Below are 17830 nucleotides of genomic sequence, written 5' to 3' on the forward strand. Positions count from 1 at the left end.
ATGCATTCTCTTATCAGGCTGTTGGGAGTATTTGGCATAGAAGAAATGCACCTTGTTTTTAAAATAATAATCCTGGAATATTCAGGGCTAATGTATGTCAGTGATTTTACAGATTGATGCATTCTGGGTTGTTCTCGAAAGTTCCAATATATTTCATATTAAAAGCTAATTCTTTGATTTATTCATCACACAATTTAAAGTGGTAGTATTCAAAACACATTTATGTGTTTAACTCTATTTTCATCCTGGCTTTGTATTTCACCTTTAAATCTTTTGGATCTGTTGGATTTAGAGCATGTCTTTTTGTTTTTGTTTTTTCCTTTTAAATTTAGGACTGGATAAAATTGAATTTCTTCAAAGGCATGAAAACCAAGAGATCTACCAGAAGGCTTTTGAACTTATAGAACATTACTTTGGTGTGGAAGAAGAGGATACCAGTATTGCACCTCAGGTGGATGAGAGTCAGCAGCAATTTGTGTTTCAGCAGCAGGAAGCTCCAATGGAAGGATTTCAGCTATAACTATTAAAGTGAAGACAAGGCAAAAATATAAACATTTGCAGCTTTTCAGGGGTCTCCTCTTCATGGCCAAAGTTAGAGGAGAGGTTTGAATGTGTTTTGCAGAACACAGGTAAAGAAGCAGCCCGTGCACTTTTATACTTTTCTGTTAAATACAACTTTTCATTCATTGTTTTTGGTTTGGGTTTTTTTTGTATTTCTGTGCACTTCATATGTTCAGAAACTGTGTGAGTAATCAAGTCTAATATAAAGGATTATGTGATTTAACAAGAATGGTTAAGTTTGAATAATAACTTCAGTAGGATTTTAGATAGTTCTGAATTTTTCATGCAATTTCTGCTACCGCAGTAGAGCTGTTGGCAATTGCATTTTGGCAGTAAACTTGACATGCCCAATCTATATCAAATCTACCTCTGAACTGAAGCAAAAAAGTTGCTTCAGAACTAAAGCATGAAATAAAGATGAGCCTGTCAAAAGCTAAATTTAGAATGTGAAAAATATTTATTGTGAAATGTAGTTTTATGTATTATATTTTGCATAGAGCATAAACCAGTGAAATATATTTGTAAGACATTTAAAAGCATAATGCAGATTTTTGTTTAATATATAATGTTTAAATACCAGATGTTGCTTTGAATATGTGACACAAAGCTGTTCTGCATTTTGTGGTTTTCAAGTTGTAATCAGCAGAGAGTTGGCTCATCAGGTGATGCTGGCTCCTTATTTCAAGCTGCTAAACAGCATTAAAGATAAGCTACAAATAAAATACTTTGCTGTGTAAGCAATTGCTGAAGTTGCCATAGGGATGTTGTGATTGTAAATGAGAGAGGAGGTAATTTGCGCGGTTGTAAATGATAGGGGAGATGGTTTATGTGACTATCTCCATATTAAAATGTGGTAACAATATAAAAGTTTGACAAATCTTGCAATACTTGCCTTTCTTGAAACACTACTTATTTAAACAAAGTTTAGACTATATGTATGTATTGTATTTTTAACCAAATATGCTACTGCTTTTTGAATTTTTTTTTTTAAGTCAGATGTCTCCATTTTCTTTATTTTAGACAAGGCTGTAGAAATGTGCCCTGTTATAATCCATCTTGCTGCAATTGGGGGAAAAACAATCTCTTCTCCATTTGATTGAAGGAAAAAGGTTTGCTTTGTTGTAAATATTAAGTATATGAACACCAAAATGAATCTGAAGATGTCTGCTAAATGTTTAATTTCTAAAACACTTAATGTCTGCTACTACTCACTAAAAGAAATATATCTAAGAATTTGAAACAGTTCTTCTGTATGCTTTGAAAATCTACATTAGGTTTTGGGTTTTTTTTAATATTCAAAATGTCTATACCACACTGCTTGATCTCACTTACCAGTAGCCAGTCTGAATTTGGATTAATGAAAATGTATAATTGTGGTTAAATATATTAGTCAAATATTGTGTTGAAATAATAGTGAAAGCTTTGAGCTATGAAACTATTTAAACCATGTACAATAGTTGAAATTTCAACAGTTAAAATCACTCTTTCCAGGGTAGTGTGCTTGTCACTAAACAAAATGTTGATACCCTGAGAAATCCAAATTAGAGCATGGTATCATTTATATTCCGTGTTCTGGGTTTAAACTGTTTATAAAATGTGCAAATACTGTTTTCAGTTAAAATTCATAAATTTGTTTTACTTTGAGACTATATTAAAGCACTATATATTGTGTAGTAGTTTCAAGGTGAGAATTGAAGCAGATTTTATAAGACTAATAGTCAGTGTGACTATTGTATGTATAAGTAGCAAGATGCAATTCAAAAAATGCCTCCTCATTTGAAATTTTTCTCCTGGAAATAAAAGGTCTGATATGAGGAATATAGGAGTGCGGTTACTATAATTCTGTATAAATGAAAGATTTAGCAAATACTTTTTAAACCTAGATTTGTATAGAATACAGCAGGTTTGAATACTATGCACAATGCTGAGCCAAATTTTTCTTATGTTTGAGACTTGTATTTGTGCCCTTTTTTATGATAGTTCGAGACTTTAGTATACTGGCATTTTTGGCATCATCTCTTCAAAGTTCAGGGTAATTATATTGGAAATTTACAGGATTACCAATTAAATGATGATGATTTTCAGTGTTCTTTTAGTGCAAGCATAATCCTATAAGTATTCAGGTTACAGGGTATTCCACTGTTTCTTGCAAACATTGTTTTGATATTACATAAGCCAGCTGTGCCTGCTTTTATTTTGAGGACCCCATAGATGCTGCATTTATAAGCCTCCCAGTTAAGCCGAATCTAAATTTAAAAAACAAACAAACAACCCCAACAACCTACTTAAGACTTGTAAATGGAGGAAACGGGGGCAGGTTCCAAGTATTATACTTATTTGAGAGGATTACTTCATTTTTTTGGACATATTATTGTGTATGTCTGAGTGGTTAAAGTGACTGCACTTTATGTATATAAATACAAATTCATGCCTCTGGTATATTCAAAGTAGTGCTTTTAGTTTAAATAGGAACTAAAATTGATGGACTTTGGTTACTAAAAGGGACACTAGTTATTTAATCTCAACATTTGGTTAATCCTAAAATTGTTAAATCTGGCATTTCCTATTATGTTGCTATGTGTGTGTACATCTAAAATCCACCAATCTCACTGGGAACACTATTTTTTTAAAGTAGCTATTGTTAATGAATGATCATGGAATAAGAATGTTCTCACAAATTAACAATACCTGTTGTCACAACTGACACTGATTGATTGTTTTCCTAAGCATCACTGATACAATGACGCTGACAGAAAGAAATCAGTTCTGCGCTGTGGAAAGCATTTAGGAGTAGGGGATTGAGCAGGGGCTGTGTTTGCTAAATAGATTTTTTCCATACTGGTTTTATCCAAAAGGCTATTACAAGTTTTGGGGGGTTTGTTTAAATAATAGACACAGTACTAAAGTGTCCCTTTAGTTATGCAGCTTGTTCCAAAAAACAAGTGTTTTTCAAAATAGCATACCATTTGCTCTGTTTGAATTTGAATTCTGACAAGTTAATCTATGCAAATATGCCACGTTTGTTTTAGTTTCTTAAGCTGTTTGACACTAAATCATAACTAATTTTCTACTGAATTTTATCATAGCACTTTTTGTCTTTGAGAACTTTGTTCATACTGCTGTTTAATTTTGTAGTATTTTCTTTAAACACTATTGCTAGCAGCAATCAGAAGAGGAAAACAAAAAATAGTAATAATGTTGGTGCAGAAATAACTTGACTGTAGAACAAGTTTGGAAAATGATCTCTATTGGGTCTATGTGTAAAAGATGCACTATCCTTTTTCCTCCATGTAAATTACCTCCGTTGGGTTTTTGTCTTACAAAAATTAAATCATAAGATTGAAGTGAGACTTTTTTTAAAGTGCAAATTGATATGCAGGGTAAAATGCCTGCTGCTTAGCATGAAACTAGTGCAAAAGTTAATTGAAATCTTAAATGAGACATTTTTCATTCTCACTCATGGCATTATGGTTTGATGTAATGTATGAATCTAAAATGCCTATATTGACTTTAAGTAGAGTGATGGTGCATCTTTTAATCCAGACTGGAGGCCCATTATTGTGTATCTATACAAACCAACACACGAAAAGTATGCAATATTATGGAATGTTTCAATTCAGAAAACTATACAAAAACTAATAAAAGCTATTTTACAGTGGTGAGTGTATTCATTAGTATTCTAAAATGAGTCCTGATTCTTAGAAAATAGCAAAATACAATCTCTATACTAACGTAAGAGCTGAATTCAGTAAAAACTGTGGCTGACTTCCATACTGTAGAATACTGTGCCATGCTAGAAAAATCAGCTTTTGGAGAGGGGTTAAACAAAATATTGCATGAAGTGACTTTTAAAACTAGCCTTGAAAATATCTCCTCCTTAAGCATCACATGCCTCTGACCATCACTATCCTTTCTTCATTTGTAAAATTAATTTAATGGGAGTTCCCAAGAGTTTTCAGAGGAGAAGTCTGTAGAGACTAAAATGCTGCCTATTGTGTTTTGAGTTTGCAAAATAACTAAGTAAACTTTAGTGAGACAAGGTGGGTTAGGTAATATATTTTATTGGACCAACTTCTGTTGGTGAGAGAGACCAGCTTTTGAGGTTGGTCCAATGAAAGAGATTACCTCTCCTACCCTGTCTCTCTAATATCTGGTACTAACACAGGTACAACGTTGAGTGAGTAAACTGTGTCAGTTCAGCCTGGTCTAGTAAACGAGATTCAACAGAGATACTGTAGTGATGCTATTCATTTTTCTAACTACGTAGTCACTGGCTTCCCTAGTATTTAAATGACTTGTGGCTTGCATAATTTTTTTAGTATGCTTTAATTTTGTGTCTATAGAAAAATGTCCAGAATCAAGATCTAGCAGGAAGAGATTTCAGGTCAGGGTTGGTGATGTATGTTGTCTTTGTGGACAGTTACATATTTTTATCAAATTGAGGCAAAAAAAATAAAGCCTCTTGAAACTGGAATTATTAGAACTTTCTAAAGATTTGAACTGACCTTGGTCATCTGCTGCAAGGACTGAAAATATCTCTGTGTAACATAGAAAAAGACACCCTATTCCCTTCCCTCCCAACATTTTTTTTGAGTGCAACATTGTTGGGCTCCAATGTGTTGATGTTTTAACATAGCAGTCTGCTAACTAGTTAGACCATCACTAATTATGCCAAGTAATGTTTTTTGTAGTGTTTGCTCCTACTAGCAAATCCACAGTTTTTAATAGAAATATTATTTAGTCTTAGATTCTGCTGATATTGCAGCCTCTTCACGCCACTTGGCTTTCTTTGCTAGGTTCCAGCTTGTTAGGGACTCATGGTGTTCAGCCTGCAAAAATAAAACATAGGCTTAAGAGTGTGAATCACTAAATTACACTTAAGAAAAACCTTGCATCATGGTAGCAGCTAACGTTTTTCTTATGCTTTATGAATACAGGTTTGTGGAAGGAGTGTTACCTAAAATACATAAATTTGATTTAAATTTTAGTCACTAGCAACAATTTTTATATATATAAATATATATATATATAAAAAATAAGTTCCATCAATATTTACAAGATTTTTATATTATATTTAATTATCTCCTTGTTGTTAAAAATACATGGCAATATACCCACCCTTCTAGCTGATGCAATCACAGCAAAGCAAGCGATAATTGTGAGTCCAATCATTAGATAACAGGCTTTTACTCGAGCTTTGTTTCTTGCAATGTCCAGCATTTCTGGCCTACAAGTAAAATTGCATTGAACAAAATTAGCATGAAACATCAAGAAGTTCATTTAGCACACCACAGATATAACTTTGGTTGATTTTTTTAACAGAAATGAAATTTCCAGCGGCTAATATGTGACCATTGTGGGCTTGGCATGTATTACTGGGCGTTGTCTGTCTATTGACTCTTTTTTGCACTGTAGGACCTAATCCATCTCTAGTTGTAAACAATGCAAGATGGATTTGAGATTCTTGATCTTTCCTAGAACTATTTGCAATGTTTGAGATAAGCAGGGTGTAAACAACATTTAAAGTTATTGGTCGATAGTGATGTGGTGAATTTCAAATACTTCCACAGATATGCAAGAACTCTGTTAGAAGGGAACTGACATTGCTTGATGTGAGGAGTTCTCTTGACTATTCCGAAATAGATATATTAGTTGTAATACCTAAACAGCACTTCAAAAACTACTTAAAGTTTTGACTGTATCCAATCTACTATAGATCTGGGATTTCACAATATTTCTTATGTTAATAAAACTGATCAGTTTCACACTATCATGGGTTTTAGTCTTGTGCATCACCTGTTTATTTTTAAAAGGATAATTTTGGTGTTAAATTAGCACAGGCAACATTTACATGCTTTCACAGTTTTGCATGCCTAAAAAAGAGCAGACCATGCTGGCCATGTCAGAGGTAGTGTGATTTGTTGTCTAGAGCATAGTCAGGTCTTTCCTTGAAAGCTGTTTGCAACACTTACATTCAAATACAGCTCTTTACCTGCCAAAAAAACCCCAGCACCCTCTTTCATCCTTATCCTGGCTTTCAACAATCCCACCCCCTGCTTCAGATCTCCCCTATCACTTGCTGGTTCTCTCCTTGTTCTCAATGTGTGCATTCCTGATTTTAGCTTTCTCTGATTTCTAGTTCCTGAAGTAGTTGGGAACCACTAGTGGACCATGAACTAAACACATGCTGGGAAGCAGAAAAACAGAGAATCTCTCCAAACCACACACGAATGATCTCCCAAGCTTGGTTTCACCCTTTTGCCTGCTGGATACGAGGCCTGGAAACAGTATTCTAAAGATTACCCTTGCATCTGCAGGATCGGAAATCATAGGGTTAGAAAGGACTATAAATGTCATCTAGCCTAGTGGTTCTCAAACTTATTTGATAGCACCCTCCTCTTTGTTTGTAGTAATTTATGCCACTGCCCTCCCACCTCTTACCACACCCAGCTTTGAAGGCAGAGCAGAGATCAGCTACTGGCTGGGCACTCAGCTCTCAAGGCAACGCCATTGCCAGTTGCACAGAATTAAGGGTGGCAATACCATACCATGCCACACTTACTACTTTGCAGCTGCTTTCCGTGGTGCTGCCTTCAGAACTGGGTGCCCATCCAGCAGCTGCCACTTTTCTAAAGCTTCTCATGCCCCCTCATCCACCAGAATACATTCCTGCCCCCCACCTCACCCCCCATTTTGAGAACCTGTGATTTAGTCTAACCCCTTGCCACAATACAGGATTTGCTGTGTCTAAACCATCCAGTTCCGTCTGTTCACTTTTTGCATTAAATGGTCTTAAAATTCAGTTTAGTTTTAATTGGCTCATTTAAAAAAAAAAAAAATACGTTCTAAAAGGCATCCCATATGAAAAGACACTTTTTTAAAACTACATCTAATGAGCTTAGACTACAATATTAGACGTTCCCTCCAAAAAATAACAACCCTGTGAAGTGCACAAACACGAGAACCTGACAGCATTACTAGCAGACAAAGCATTTGGTAACAAGCTCTGCCAAAATCTACCTTAATATAGAACATTTTTAAAAGGGAAAGGGTATAGTGAAATTGTGGGGCCTGCGGTGCTTCCCTTCAGCCCATAAAACCTACACCACACACAATGGCAAATCTTACAAACAACTGAGCTAACCCTCATTTACAGTAATGAGTTGAGGGTGTAATGCACTTCTAAGGGAGCTGTCAGGGCTTGAGGTTTGATCATCAGTGTGAGGATACTGTAGCTGTATTTCATAATGCTAAACACATTAGGTATGAGAGATCAAAACCAGACTAGCGCATAAAACTATTAATCTAGGATCCATTTGAAGCAGCAGAAGCCGAAATATAAATGCATTATTTGTCTGCCTTAATGCCTTAATCATATTTCACAATGCACTAATTGAAGCTGTTCTGAAGCAGAATCCCAGTTCCTACCTGCTTTCTGCCACTGTTTCAAGGAAACAGACCTAATTATGGTTTTCTGTAGTCTTTCATTAAGGACTGTATCCCTCAATCCTTACTCAAGTCAAACTCCTACTGAAATCAGTGGAGATTTGTTTAAGCAAATCTTGAATAAGGACTGCAGGATTTGGTCCTTAATGCCAAATATCTTACAGGAGCAGATTTTACTCACATGTAACATTTGCTTTGCCATTGCAAAGGGCCATTTTGATAGCTAATCATTTTCATTTTTAATTGCTTTACATTTGAATCTTCCGAAAACACTTATTACATTGCTCTCCTATTTCTCTCTAAAGGATAACTCTCTTGTACTGAAGACTGAGTGTGAATCTTTGGCCCTGCTGAAGTCATGGAAGTTTTGCCATGGACTTCAAGAGGTCAGGATTTCTCAGTAAGGGAGGAAATTCTGACAAGAGTAAGATGAGTAGGGAACAGCCATGGGATTAATATTAGACAAAAGTTGGGGCTATTGTTGCTTGCAGAGATGCTATTGCTTATTTTCTCAGTTGCAGTAGGAATGAAACTAGGGAACAAAGGAAACCTCCTGGAGTCATCCTTGAAACTATATCTCGATAAAGTTCAGTATGTTATATATGGCCAAGCAAGGATGAAGGCTGATGATGAAAAGAACAGTTCTGTGGATGAGTTACATTTTGTGTCTATGAGGCTGAGGAATAAACATTAGTTAATGTTACATGAACTTCACATTTCTATTTACTTGGGGAGGGAAAAGGGAGAAGAATTGTCAGTGACGTGAACTGAGCTGGTGGTGGTTAGAGGGGGAGCAATATTGTGGCATCAAGACTTACTCTCAGGGTATTCAGTATTGTCCTAGAAGTAACTTCTTCCAAAGTTGGTCTTTTTGTTTTTTTTTTTTAAGCAGGCAGTAAGTATATATTTCTCTCTCTCCTCCCACCCTCTTTCTCAAATACTTTTGCCTTGTCATAAAGTGTATTGAATGGATGATCACTAAATGATAACATCAAACAAGTTAGAAGATATATTTTGTTTATATAGTCAGTAAACAGAAAATACTGTTTACTGATACAGTCTTCCTCTGATTACACATTAGATAAACCAAGCAAATAAACAAGCTGGTCTGTAAACATAACCAAAGCTCAAACCACTACCGCAGTTAGGGCCAAATCCTGTCCATCTTGCTCGGGGACGTAGTTCTATTTACTTCTGATGATGATGAGCACCAGGTCTTGACTCTTAAACTGTAAAATGTAAAATCATCTAAAAATGCCTGAAATCCTCAAGGGAAACTTATGGGGGAGGGAGAGATCTGGAAAACTTTTAGCCATTGGTTTTATATTTTAGCATTTTGAGTTTTCCAAATTCCAGAGATCATATATTGTTGAAGGTTTAATACCCTTCTCTCATGCTCTGATGATTACACCTAGCCTTGTTTGGATGTACAGTATTAACTCTTTTGATAGTATGTGCTTGTCTTCTCTTGGAAATTCTGTCATGATGGTCATGCTAACAAGCATCTGGCCACAAATAAGGGGCTGCTCAGTGAAGGAGCCAGTTCTGTCTCAAGAATCCACCACAATAGGATACAAGACTCGATCCCTCAGCAGCCACCTTACTCCCAGCAAGTGAGAATACAATGGCAACCTGAGGTGAAAATGGAGCTGGGACCTAATAGTGAGACTAGAAGCCACTGGGTCAGTGGGAGAGAGGAGGCGATATGGAAGCAGAGGAAGATGGGGCACAGCATCTCATCGTCCCTTATGTCTGTCTTGTAATTTTTCATTGACCTTTCAAATGTAAAACGTTGACAGGTTCAAACTTTTGGGTCAGTTTGAAAAGGAGGAACCCTCTTTTCATCCCAGTAAGCCTCAGTAGGAACCAATGATGCACTTACGGGATCCTTGAGGGAATCTCTTCTTCAGTCTTGAAGCGTCCTGTCCACATGAGGATTTTTTTGTCAAAGTTGGAAGGTTTGTAACTACCTGGTACTTTGTACATCTTCTCGGCTGAAAGATGAACCAGAGAAAAGCACCTCATCACTTTGTGCACTGGAGAGGTAATGGGATTGGGGAAGAGTGTCCCTAGCCATGGTCCATCTCTATTACTGGATTCTGGTAAAGACCTTAACCTTTACTCTTGAGTAACCTTCTTTCCTGTGCCTCAAATCAACTATGTTCTCTGTTTGCAGTGGTGATGTGGCCAAGAAGGTCCCAGGATACTAGAGAGACAAAATGGGTGAGGTAATGTCTTTTACTATACCAACTTCTGTTGCTGAAAGAGCTTGGAAGAGTTCAGTGTAACTCAAAAGCTTGTCTCTCATATTTTGGGTCACACTTGTGGATCTGGGTAGAAACTGGATCTACCTGGAATCTGCTGATTTTTGTACCCATGTCCCTGAATTGTACCATCAACCTAAAGATCAAGTCTGCCTGCTCCTATTGTACCTCAGAAATCTAAACCCTGCTGCACCATGGCACATGAGTATTGTAAAACTTCACTTCCGCACCTGGCTCCAGCCTCAGCCCAGAAAAAGTTTAGGTGCTCCCATTCCAACAAAACCATCCAGATGTTAATTCAGCCTGGGTGTATGACACAGCTGCTTGAACCTGGATCTGGTAACTGGATCCTGCAAGACTTTGGCCTCAGTCACCTAAATTCCACAGTTTAACATGAGAACATGTTCAGCTGTTTCTGCTCCATCTTAAAAATCCAGCCCCAGTAGCATCCCACTGTATCAGCACCTTAAACTAGATATTCAGATTGAGGCTTGGGAGCCACAAGTGGCTCTTTAATGTGTTTCTTGTCTTTGCAGGACATATTAAAAAAAATATGATTTAATTATTAACCCAACAGGCTGCTTTTAATATGTTGTTAACCAACTGTAAAATACTCGCTTAGGCATTTTGCTGTGAGAATGAAGTGTGTGTGTATGTGTGTGTGAGGGGGTAAATGACCCAATGAATTCACACTACAGTGGCTCTTGGGTAATGTTGCTATTGCTAATTTGGCTCCTGAACCACTGGGGTCCCACTACCACTGCCTTAAAAGTTCAGATCAAGCTGCTGTATCTTGGCAAATTTTGGTCACAACTCCATAAATGACAGGTTGCAGAGTAGCAGCCATGTTAGTCTGTATTTGCAAAAAGAAGAGGAGTACTTGTGGCACCTTAGAGACTAACACATTTATTTGAGCATAAGCTTTCCTGAGCTACAGCTCACTGAATGCATCCGATGAAGTGAGCTGTAGCTCACGAAAGCTCATGCTCAAATAAATGTGTTAGTCTCTAAGGTGCTACACGTCCTCCTTTTCTTTTTGCGAACTCCATAAATGTTACCCTCAAACTCGAGAACAAATGCTTCTCCTGCTCCACCAGAAAAAGGTAGCCCTATGCCATTTCCTCCTGGGGCAGGTCGGAGGTGGTTTTATGGGGGGACCCGAGGGGCGGGGGAGTAGCCTTGTTCTCTGTGTTAATGGTACAATTTGGGGGCTTGGGTCCAAACCTTGGCTGGATCGAGGCGCCTCCAGCGTTTATTCCCCCCCGCCCCCCCCGCCTTACTGGCCTGAAGGAGAAGGGAGAGCCGGAGTGCTGCAACCGCCCCGCCAGGACACGTCCCAGCGGGGAGCCCCTGGTGCTTGCCAGGGCCCTGGGGTGGGGTGCAGCGGAGCGGGTGCAAGCAGCCTGCCAGCCGGAGGGGAGGGAGGGAGGGAGGGTCTCTGTGAGTCACAGCACAGGGGAGCCCCGGGCTCCCCGTTTACTCACCCGAGCTGATGGCCCCCGGGCTGCGGTTGTGGGCGCTGCTGGAGGAAGCTGCAGTGGCCGCGATCCCACGGGCTGCCGGCCGGAGCAGGGGGGCGTGCAGCTGCCCTTCGGCCAGGAGCCGGCCCAGGCAGACCCGGCTCCTAGCTGCCGCCAGCATAGCGAGGACCCCGCTGCTTGGCTGCCGCCGCCTCCCTGCGAGGCGGCTGAGGCAGGGCAGGCAAAGCGAAGAGGGGACCCCGCACCCCTGCCGTCCCCAGAGCAACCGGTACCAGCTCCAGCCCCTCGCAGCCTCCCTGCGCCCGCCCCCTCCTCCGGGCCGGGGAGCGCCAGCAGCTCTTCCCAGCCTCTGCCCCCACACCGCTCGCTAGCCCAGCTCAGGGCTGCAGCCCCCTCGGGATCTGCCTCCTCCCTCCAGCCCAGCGAACTTCACCAGGCTCCCAGGCACTTGCCTCCCCCTCCGCCCCCCCGTCCCATAATTCCCCCCTTGGGAAACTGCGAGTCCCAGCTGCTGCAGCTCTGGTCCAGCATCAAGTGGCTGGTGCTTCCCTCTCCCCCCTTGGGAAATGCCGCTACGACTTCTCTCATCTCCTATGCAGGAAGGAGGGAGGCAGCTGCTTCTCTTCGCTCAGTATGGTGACCCATCTCCATCTGCCTGCCCCCTGGGCCGGGAAGGCTGACTTCTTACCTGCTACCCCCTCAAACTGCTGCCCCCAGCGAGTCTCTCATTTCTGCTCCGATGAGCTGGATCTGATGGGTGCGAGAAACCAGGGAAGATTTTGCTTCTCGCTGGGCCAGGGCTGATCCAGGCTGGCAAAGTGTGAAGGAGAGAGAAACATCCATCACACTGGTAAAAGTGTGTGGTCAGAAAATACTTCACACCAATGTGGTGGGATAGATCCATTGTAAATTAGCAAACGGGGGGGTGGGGGAAGGGGAGGAAGGGAGACATAAAGTCAGTGCCTGCATATCAGACTTCTGTCTTGTCAGTCATGAAGTATCATGTAACTGCCCCAGTGTGCACAGTGCCTGAAAAAATGGAGGCCTGATTCTTGAATGGCGCTGTTAGATGCAACCACAGTTCAAATAATAACAGTGGATTCTGTCCCTGCACATAGTCTCACTGCTGCCATTCTAGGAAAATGCCAACACCAGCACAAATAAAGGGTTTGCCAACATGAGAACTCAGAACGCAGAAATGACCAACAAGAAAATGTAGATGTTCTGTTTAAAAGGGACTCATAAATCACCTTCTTGCACCAGCAATTAGTGCCAGTGCAGTGTGCAAAGCCAACAGCTAATTTTCAGAAGCTTCAAAAAGTATCAGGGCTAAGCTCAATGTTGCTAAATTATGTTTCTAGTCCTTTGCCATGTAAAAATGACCTTGTGACTGAAAGTTAACAGACTGCAGGGACGGAAAACTCGTCACAGATTTTTCCTAAAGATCCTGGATTATTCATTGTACCCCTTCTACCACCCACGTCTGGCCTTTGTCGCTCTATGAATCCCGTGGTCACAGGTCCCTCAGTCATTGGAAGGAACCCCACCAGTTTGTGGCTGAGGGAGGTAGTACCATGCATGCTGTAACTAATAGCAACATTGCTGCTTCATGCAGCCTCCCAGCAGAATTGATGCAATTCCTTGTGTAGGGGCATTCCTGGGAGAAAGCGGGGAGCTCTCTATGTCCTGGTAGTCCTATTGCCAGGACAGTCCCTTTGGGGCAACAGGCAGCTTGGCATAGTTTAGAGCAGCCCTGAGGCTGTAGGGACCAAAGTGCCTCTTGCCTGCCCCAGGATTGGGGGAACTCAAAGATGGCACAAAGCCACTTTCCTTTTCACCCCTACTCCTCAGTGAGTGCAGCTCTCTAGACTAGAGAATCTAGCCCCTGGTACACCAGGGTGTTATAATTCTGGCTGCTTTATGATAGCAACCTTAGGGAACTCTTGAACACTTCAGGGTGCGGTAAATAGCCTTTTTCTTCACTTCGCTGTTTATAGGGGAATGTAAGGCTTCACGTGTCTTTCCTGTGGTATCTTCACCTAATAAAAAAACAGAGAATAGTTTCCACATAGAAAGCAGTATGTTTAGTACTTCCTGCACAGAAAACCATCTGCTCTATATCATGGATGGGAGGAGGAGTTTTTTGTTTTATTCCCTGGGCATGCACAGACTACATTATTTGTGTCCAAACTCACGTACATCCTAAAAGCAGCCCAGTATGCCCAAGTGCCCTTTGCAAAAATGGGAGATGGGTTGAAAATGCAGCTGAGGAAGTGACATGGATTTTGCATTATTTAGTTCCTTGCAGAATTTCCTCATGTAGTTTTCCTCACGATTTGCTGCAGAAGTAAACTATTTCTCTCCATTTTATGGCACACTAACTTTTTCTTCAGATGTGCTGCAAATGGAACAGCATTGCAAGATCCAAGGACCTCCTGGTCAGCCATGATGGTGCATCGCTTCCACTAGGAATTCTGACAGCAAAAGTTTTTGTTTGTTTGTTTGTTTTTAAAAAAGCTGCCAGTGGAAGATGCCCAGGGATCTTTTGTGCCAGGAATTTCTGTTGCTTGAATCAAATTAATCATATGTTCCACTGCTGTGCATATTTTTCATTCATTTGGCTCCATTTGGGAAGTCCTCTGGCAGCCAGAGCGGAGCGGGAAAGTTGTGCCTGAATGAAACCACCTCCCTGATTCCATCTGCCCCCTTGCTCTAGCAAACTTGCATGCTACATCTCTTTCCTCACATTTTTTACATTAGAATCCAGTGCTGGTAGCAGAAAGAGATGTGGAACAAACCATTTTCATTTTTCAATACAAAGCTGAATCAATATGTCCCATATGCTACTATCGCATATATCACTATTTCTAGGATATCACCACTTTTCTCAAGGCTCAAAAATGCAAATTCGAATGAAATACTTCTCAATTTATTCCGGATAAGTACTTTTTCTGCTTTTACGATGCTTGACAGAGCAAAGAGGTGTGCTATAATTGCAGAGACCTCAGGCAGTGGTAGTAGGGTTGCCAACTTTCTATTTGCACAAAACCAAACACCCTTGCCTCACCCCATGCCCCGCCCCTCATCCAAGTCCGTGTCCTGCCCCTTCTCTGAAGCCCCGCCCCCACTCACTCCATTTTCTGCCACCCATCACTCGCTTTCCCCACCCTCACTTGCTCATTTTCTTTAGGCTTGCTCAGGGGGTTGGAGTGTCGGGGGGGTGAGGGCTCTGGCTTGGGGTGTGGGCTCTGGTGTGGGGCCAAGGTGAGGGATTTGGGATACAAGAGGGGGCTCGGGGCTGAGGGGTTCAGAGTGAGGGAGGAGGCTCCAGGCTGGGATGGGGGGTTGGAGTGGGGGTGTGTGTGAGGGCTCCAGCTGAGGGTGCAGACTTGGGGTGGGGCTGGGGATGAGGGCTTTGGGCTGCAGGAGGGTACTCTGGGCTGGGACCAAGGGGTTCAGCGGGTGAGAGGGGGATCAGGACTAGGGCAGGGGTTTGGGGCAGGGGAGCAGGTTCCCGGCCCATGGGGTCTGTGGAGCCAGTGCTTGGAGTGGAAGGCAGCCTGCAGAGCCCCCTGGCTGCTCCACGCATAGGAGCTGGAAGCGGGACATGCTACTGCTTCCGTGAGCCGCACGGAGCCACGGCAGGCTGGGAGCCTGCCTTATCCCTGCTGCACCGCCGACCGGCCAGATGCCTGGCAACCCTAAGTGGTAGCCCAAGTGGTAGCACCTCGCTTTCTTATATTCTTTGCCTGTGGGACGCACCAATTTGGTCTAGCTCAAGCTATTAGGCTCATTTGAGGGGTATCTGGGTGAAATTTAATGGCCTGTGATATACAGGAAGTCAGACTACGTGGTCTAATGGGACCTTTAGTCCTTAAACTCTGTGAAATTATGGAATATCTGTTGTATTTTTAAAAGTTACAATTTACATATGTAGTACTAATTAATATCCCTAATCAACTGAAACAAATATATGTGGATTTTAGAAGAAATGGGAAAGAAATCATTGCAAACAGCAGCACAACACTAATAATAATGCAACTTAATTTTGCATAAAAAATATTTCTAATACACCAGCAAAGAGGCAGGTCACTTTAACAGTTATTAGGCGGCACTAGAATTTCCTTGGCCAGCACACACACAAAAAATGAAATATTAATGCACCACTAGATGGCAGCAGCACAAAAATTACATAAAACACTAGTTCAGCAAGTAGGATCAATATTGGTGAAATGCATCTGGAATGCTATTATGGGTTAGTGCCTTTAAAACAAATATTGAAGTGCTACCAAACAGTTCACACTAATTTTCTCCACTGGTGGAGGGTGAGGTAGGCAACTCTCTCTGAGTCTTATAAATCTAAATATAGGCATAATCTTAACCGTTTCTGAAATCAAATGTTTAAGAGTCACACACTGTGGCCCTGACAATTGCTAGGAAACATGGGCACTAAAGAAAAGTAAAGAACTATCAGCAACCCCATAAAGTATAACCATAATTAAATAGACTCTACGATGCAGATTGCAGTATGTCACCCCACTTCCCAGAGTATCTGCCTCCCTCAAAAGCCCCTTCAAAATATGTACTTTGTAGCATACCCGGAAGGTCAACAGGTTTTGCCTGTTTCAGACTAAGATGCAGGAGGTTGGCTCCCCCTGACTAAGAAAGCTCTAGATGGTTCAGATAGGCCCAGGCTGGACAAAATTGAATTCCTCATGCTGAAACACTCATCTGTTGGAAGGATGTTGCAGTGGTTAGGGCACTAGCCTAGGAAATCCAAGTCTGTTCCCTGTTTTGCCACAGACTTCCTGGGTGATTTATGACAAGTCACTTAAGTCAAGATCCTCAAAGGTATTCAGAGCCTAAATGCCTTTGAGGATGTAGACCTTTGTGTCTGATTTTCTTATCTGTCAAATGGGGATACTAGTACTTTCCTACCTCACAGAGGTATTGTCAGGATAAAAATATCAAAGATTATGAAGTTCTCATATCCTGCAGTAATGGGGGCCACAGAAACAACTAAAATCCACTCTAAATGGAGCTTTTCTATGAGTTTTCCAGGTTAATAACTGTATTTGAACCTTGTGTCTGAAATGCTGACTGGAGTAGGTATTAGGATCTTCAGCAAAATGGACAGCTCCCAAGGTACAATTTTTCTTGTATTGTCCTGTTGACATAACAGTGCAGTGTTTTGAATGATCATGTCATAGTTCTTGAGTACTTGCCCTCCCCTATCCTACATGTCAACGTGAACAGCTGTTTTTGCATCCATCTATAGTTAAGGGAAAGAGACATGAAATGCTTTAGTATCTGAGTCAATTTTATTTCCCAATTAGAGTTTAGTCAGGTAGCATGTAGCTTATACAATATACATTATGTATATTTGAAGGGGTTTTTGTTTTTTTTTATTTTCCCACCCCGAGATCTTGTGTGATTATATATGATTCCAAATGGCAATTATTTCATGGTTTGTGCTTATCATAATAAGCTAAGAGAGTTTTTGTCATTTAATTACTTGCTTTAAATTAGCTGTTATTTCATTCCCCTAACAGAACAACGTCCCGCTAACTTCAAGCAATGAAAATTCCATGCTGGAGCTTTCTGTGGTCATTATAATGTTTAAGGGGTGGGGGCAGGGGTGTATGTGCGTGTAACTCCTGCTGCTGTTACAAGTTCATGTTTTTCAAAGCATCCCAAAACATCAGCTCTCATTGTGACAATGAATGGCAGGGTCCTTCCACACTAAGAGAGTAGAGGTTGTTTCAAAATAAACAGCACAATCTGTTCAGTACCACACAGCCGGACACACAGATAACAACTCCATAGTTAAGGTTGTGCTGAGGACCTGGACTTGATTTAGGAATAAAATCCCTGTTTTTCACACTTTCGTGGTGGAAATGCACCTCCAGAACTGACACACTAAGTCTTCCTAGGACAACTGAATGTTCTGTAGGTTTTTTGTTTGTTTGTTTGTTTGTTTCTGGGATCCAGGTGGTGCCTCCCTTCCCTCCCCAACCACATGGCCTTGGCAGAGAACTGTGAAGAGGTGCCAGCCACAGAATCTAGCCAGTAGCCATA

General features: G+C 41.1%; 2 protein-coding genes across 3 annotated transcripts in view; one reads left to right on the forward strand and one right to left on the reverse strand.

The window, feature by feature from the left end:
• The window catches only part of KPNA5 (karyopherin subunit alpha 5), a 29232-nt gene extending 25013 nt beyond the window's left edge, over positions 1–4219 (forward strand). Inside the window, exons 14-15 of one of the 2 annotated variants that reach the window (XR_013345619.1) lie at positions 333–629; positions 1582–4219. Coding sequence is in view for 1 of the 2 variants with exons in the window: in XM_077812988.1 (XP_077669114.1) it covers positions 333–520 (188 nt within the window). In the remaining variant the exon portion in view is untranslated. Of the gene's footprint in view, positions 1–332 lie in introns of both variants that reach the window. The other variant, XM_077812988.1, reaches the window with a different exon arrangement.
• Positions 4220–5294: 1075 nt separating this feature from the next.
• Positions 5295–11912, reverse strand: FAM162B (family with sequence similarity 162 member B). The gene is made up of 4 exons (XM_077812989.1): positions 11756–11912; positions 9890–10001; positions 5680–5788; positions 5295–5390 (listed from the first exon to the last, which is right to left on the reverse strand). The coding sequence occupies exons 1-4, from the start codon at positions 11910–11912 to the stop codon at positions 5295–5297; spliced, it is 474 nt and encodes a 157-aa protein (XP_077669115.1).
• Positions 11913–17830: the final 5918 nt, after the last annotated feature.

This window comes from Eretmochelys imbricata, chromosome 3 (genome assembly GCF_965152235.1).
Source record: "Eretmochelys imbricata isolate rEreImb1 chromosome 3, rEreImb1.hap1, whole genome shotgun sequence".
NCBI lineage: Eukaryota > Metazoa > Chordata > Testudines > Cheloniidae > Eretmochelys > Eretmochelys imbricata.

What these genes read in the sequence shown, in the direction of transcription:
- FAM162B (XM_077812989.1), bottom strand. Translation starts at nt 11,912, where the DNA reads ATGCTGGCGGCAGCTAGGAGCCGGGTCTGCCTGGGCCGGCTCCTGGCC. An exon ending in GAGATTCCCTCAAGGATCCC is followed by an intron (nt 5,789 to 9,889) that starts GTAAGTGCATCA and finishes TTTTACTTGTAG; the next exon opens with GCCAGAAATGCTGGACATTG. An exon ending in TGATTGCATCAGCTAGAAGG is followed by an intron (nt 5,391 to 5,679) that starts GTGGGTATATTG and finishes TTATTTTTGCAG; the next exon opens with GCTGAACACCATGAGTCCCT.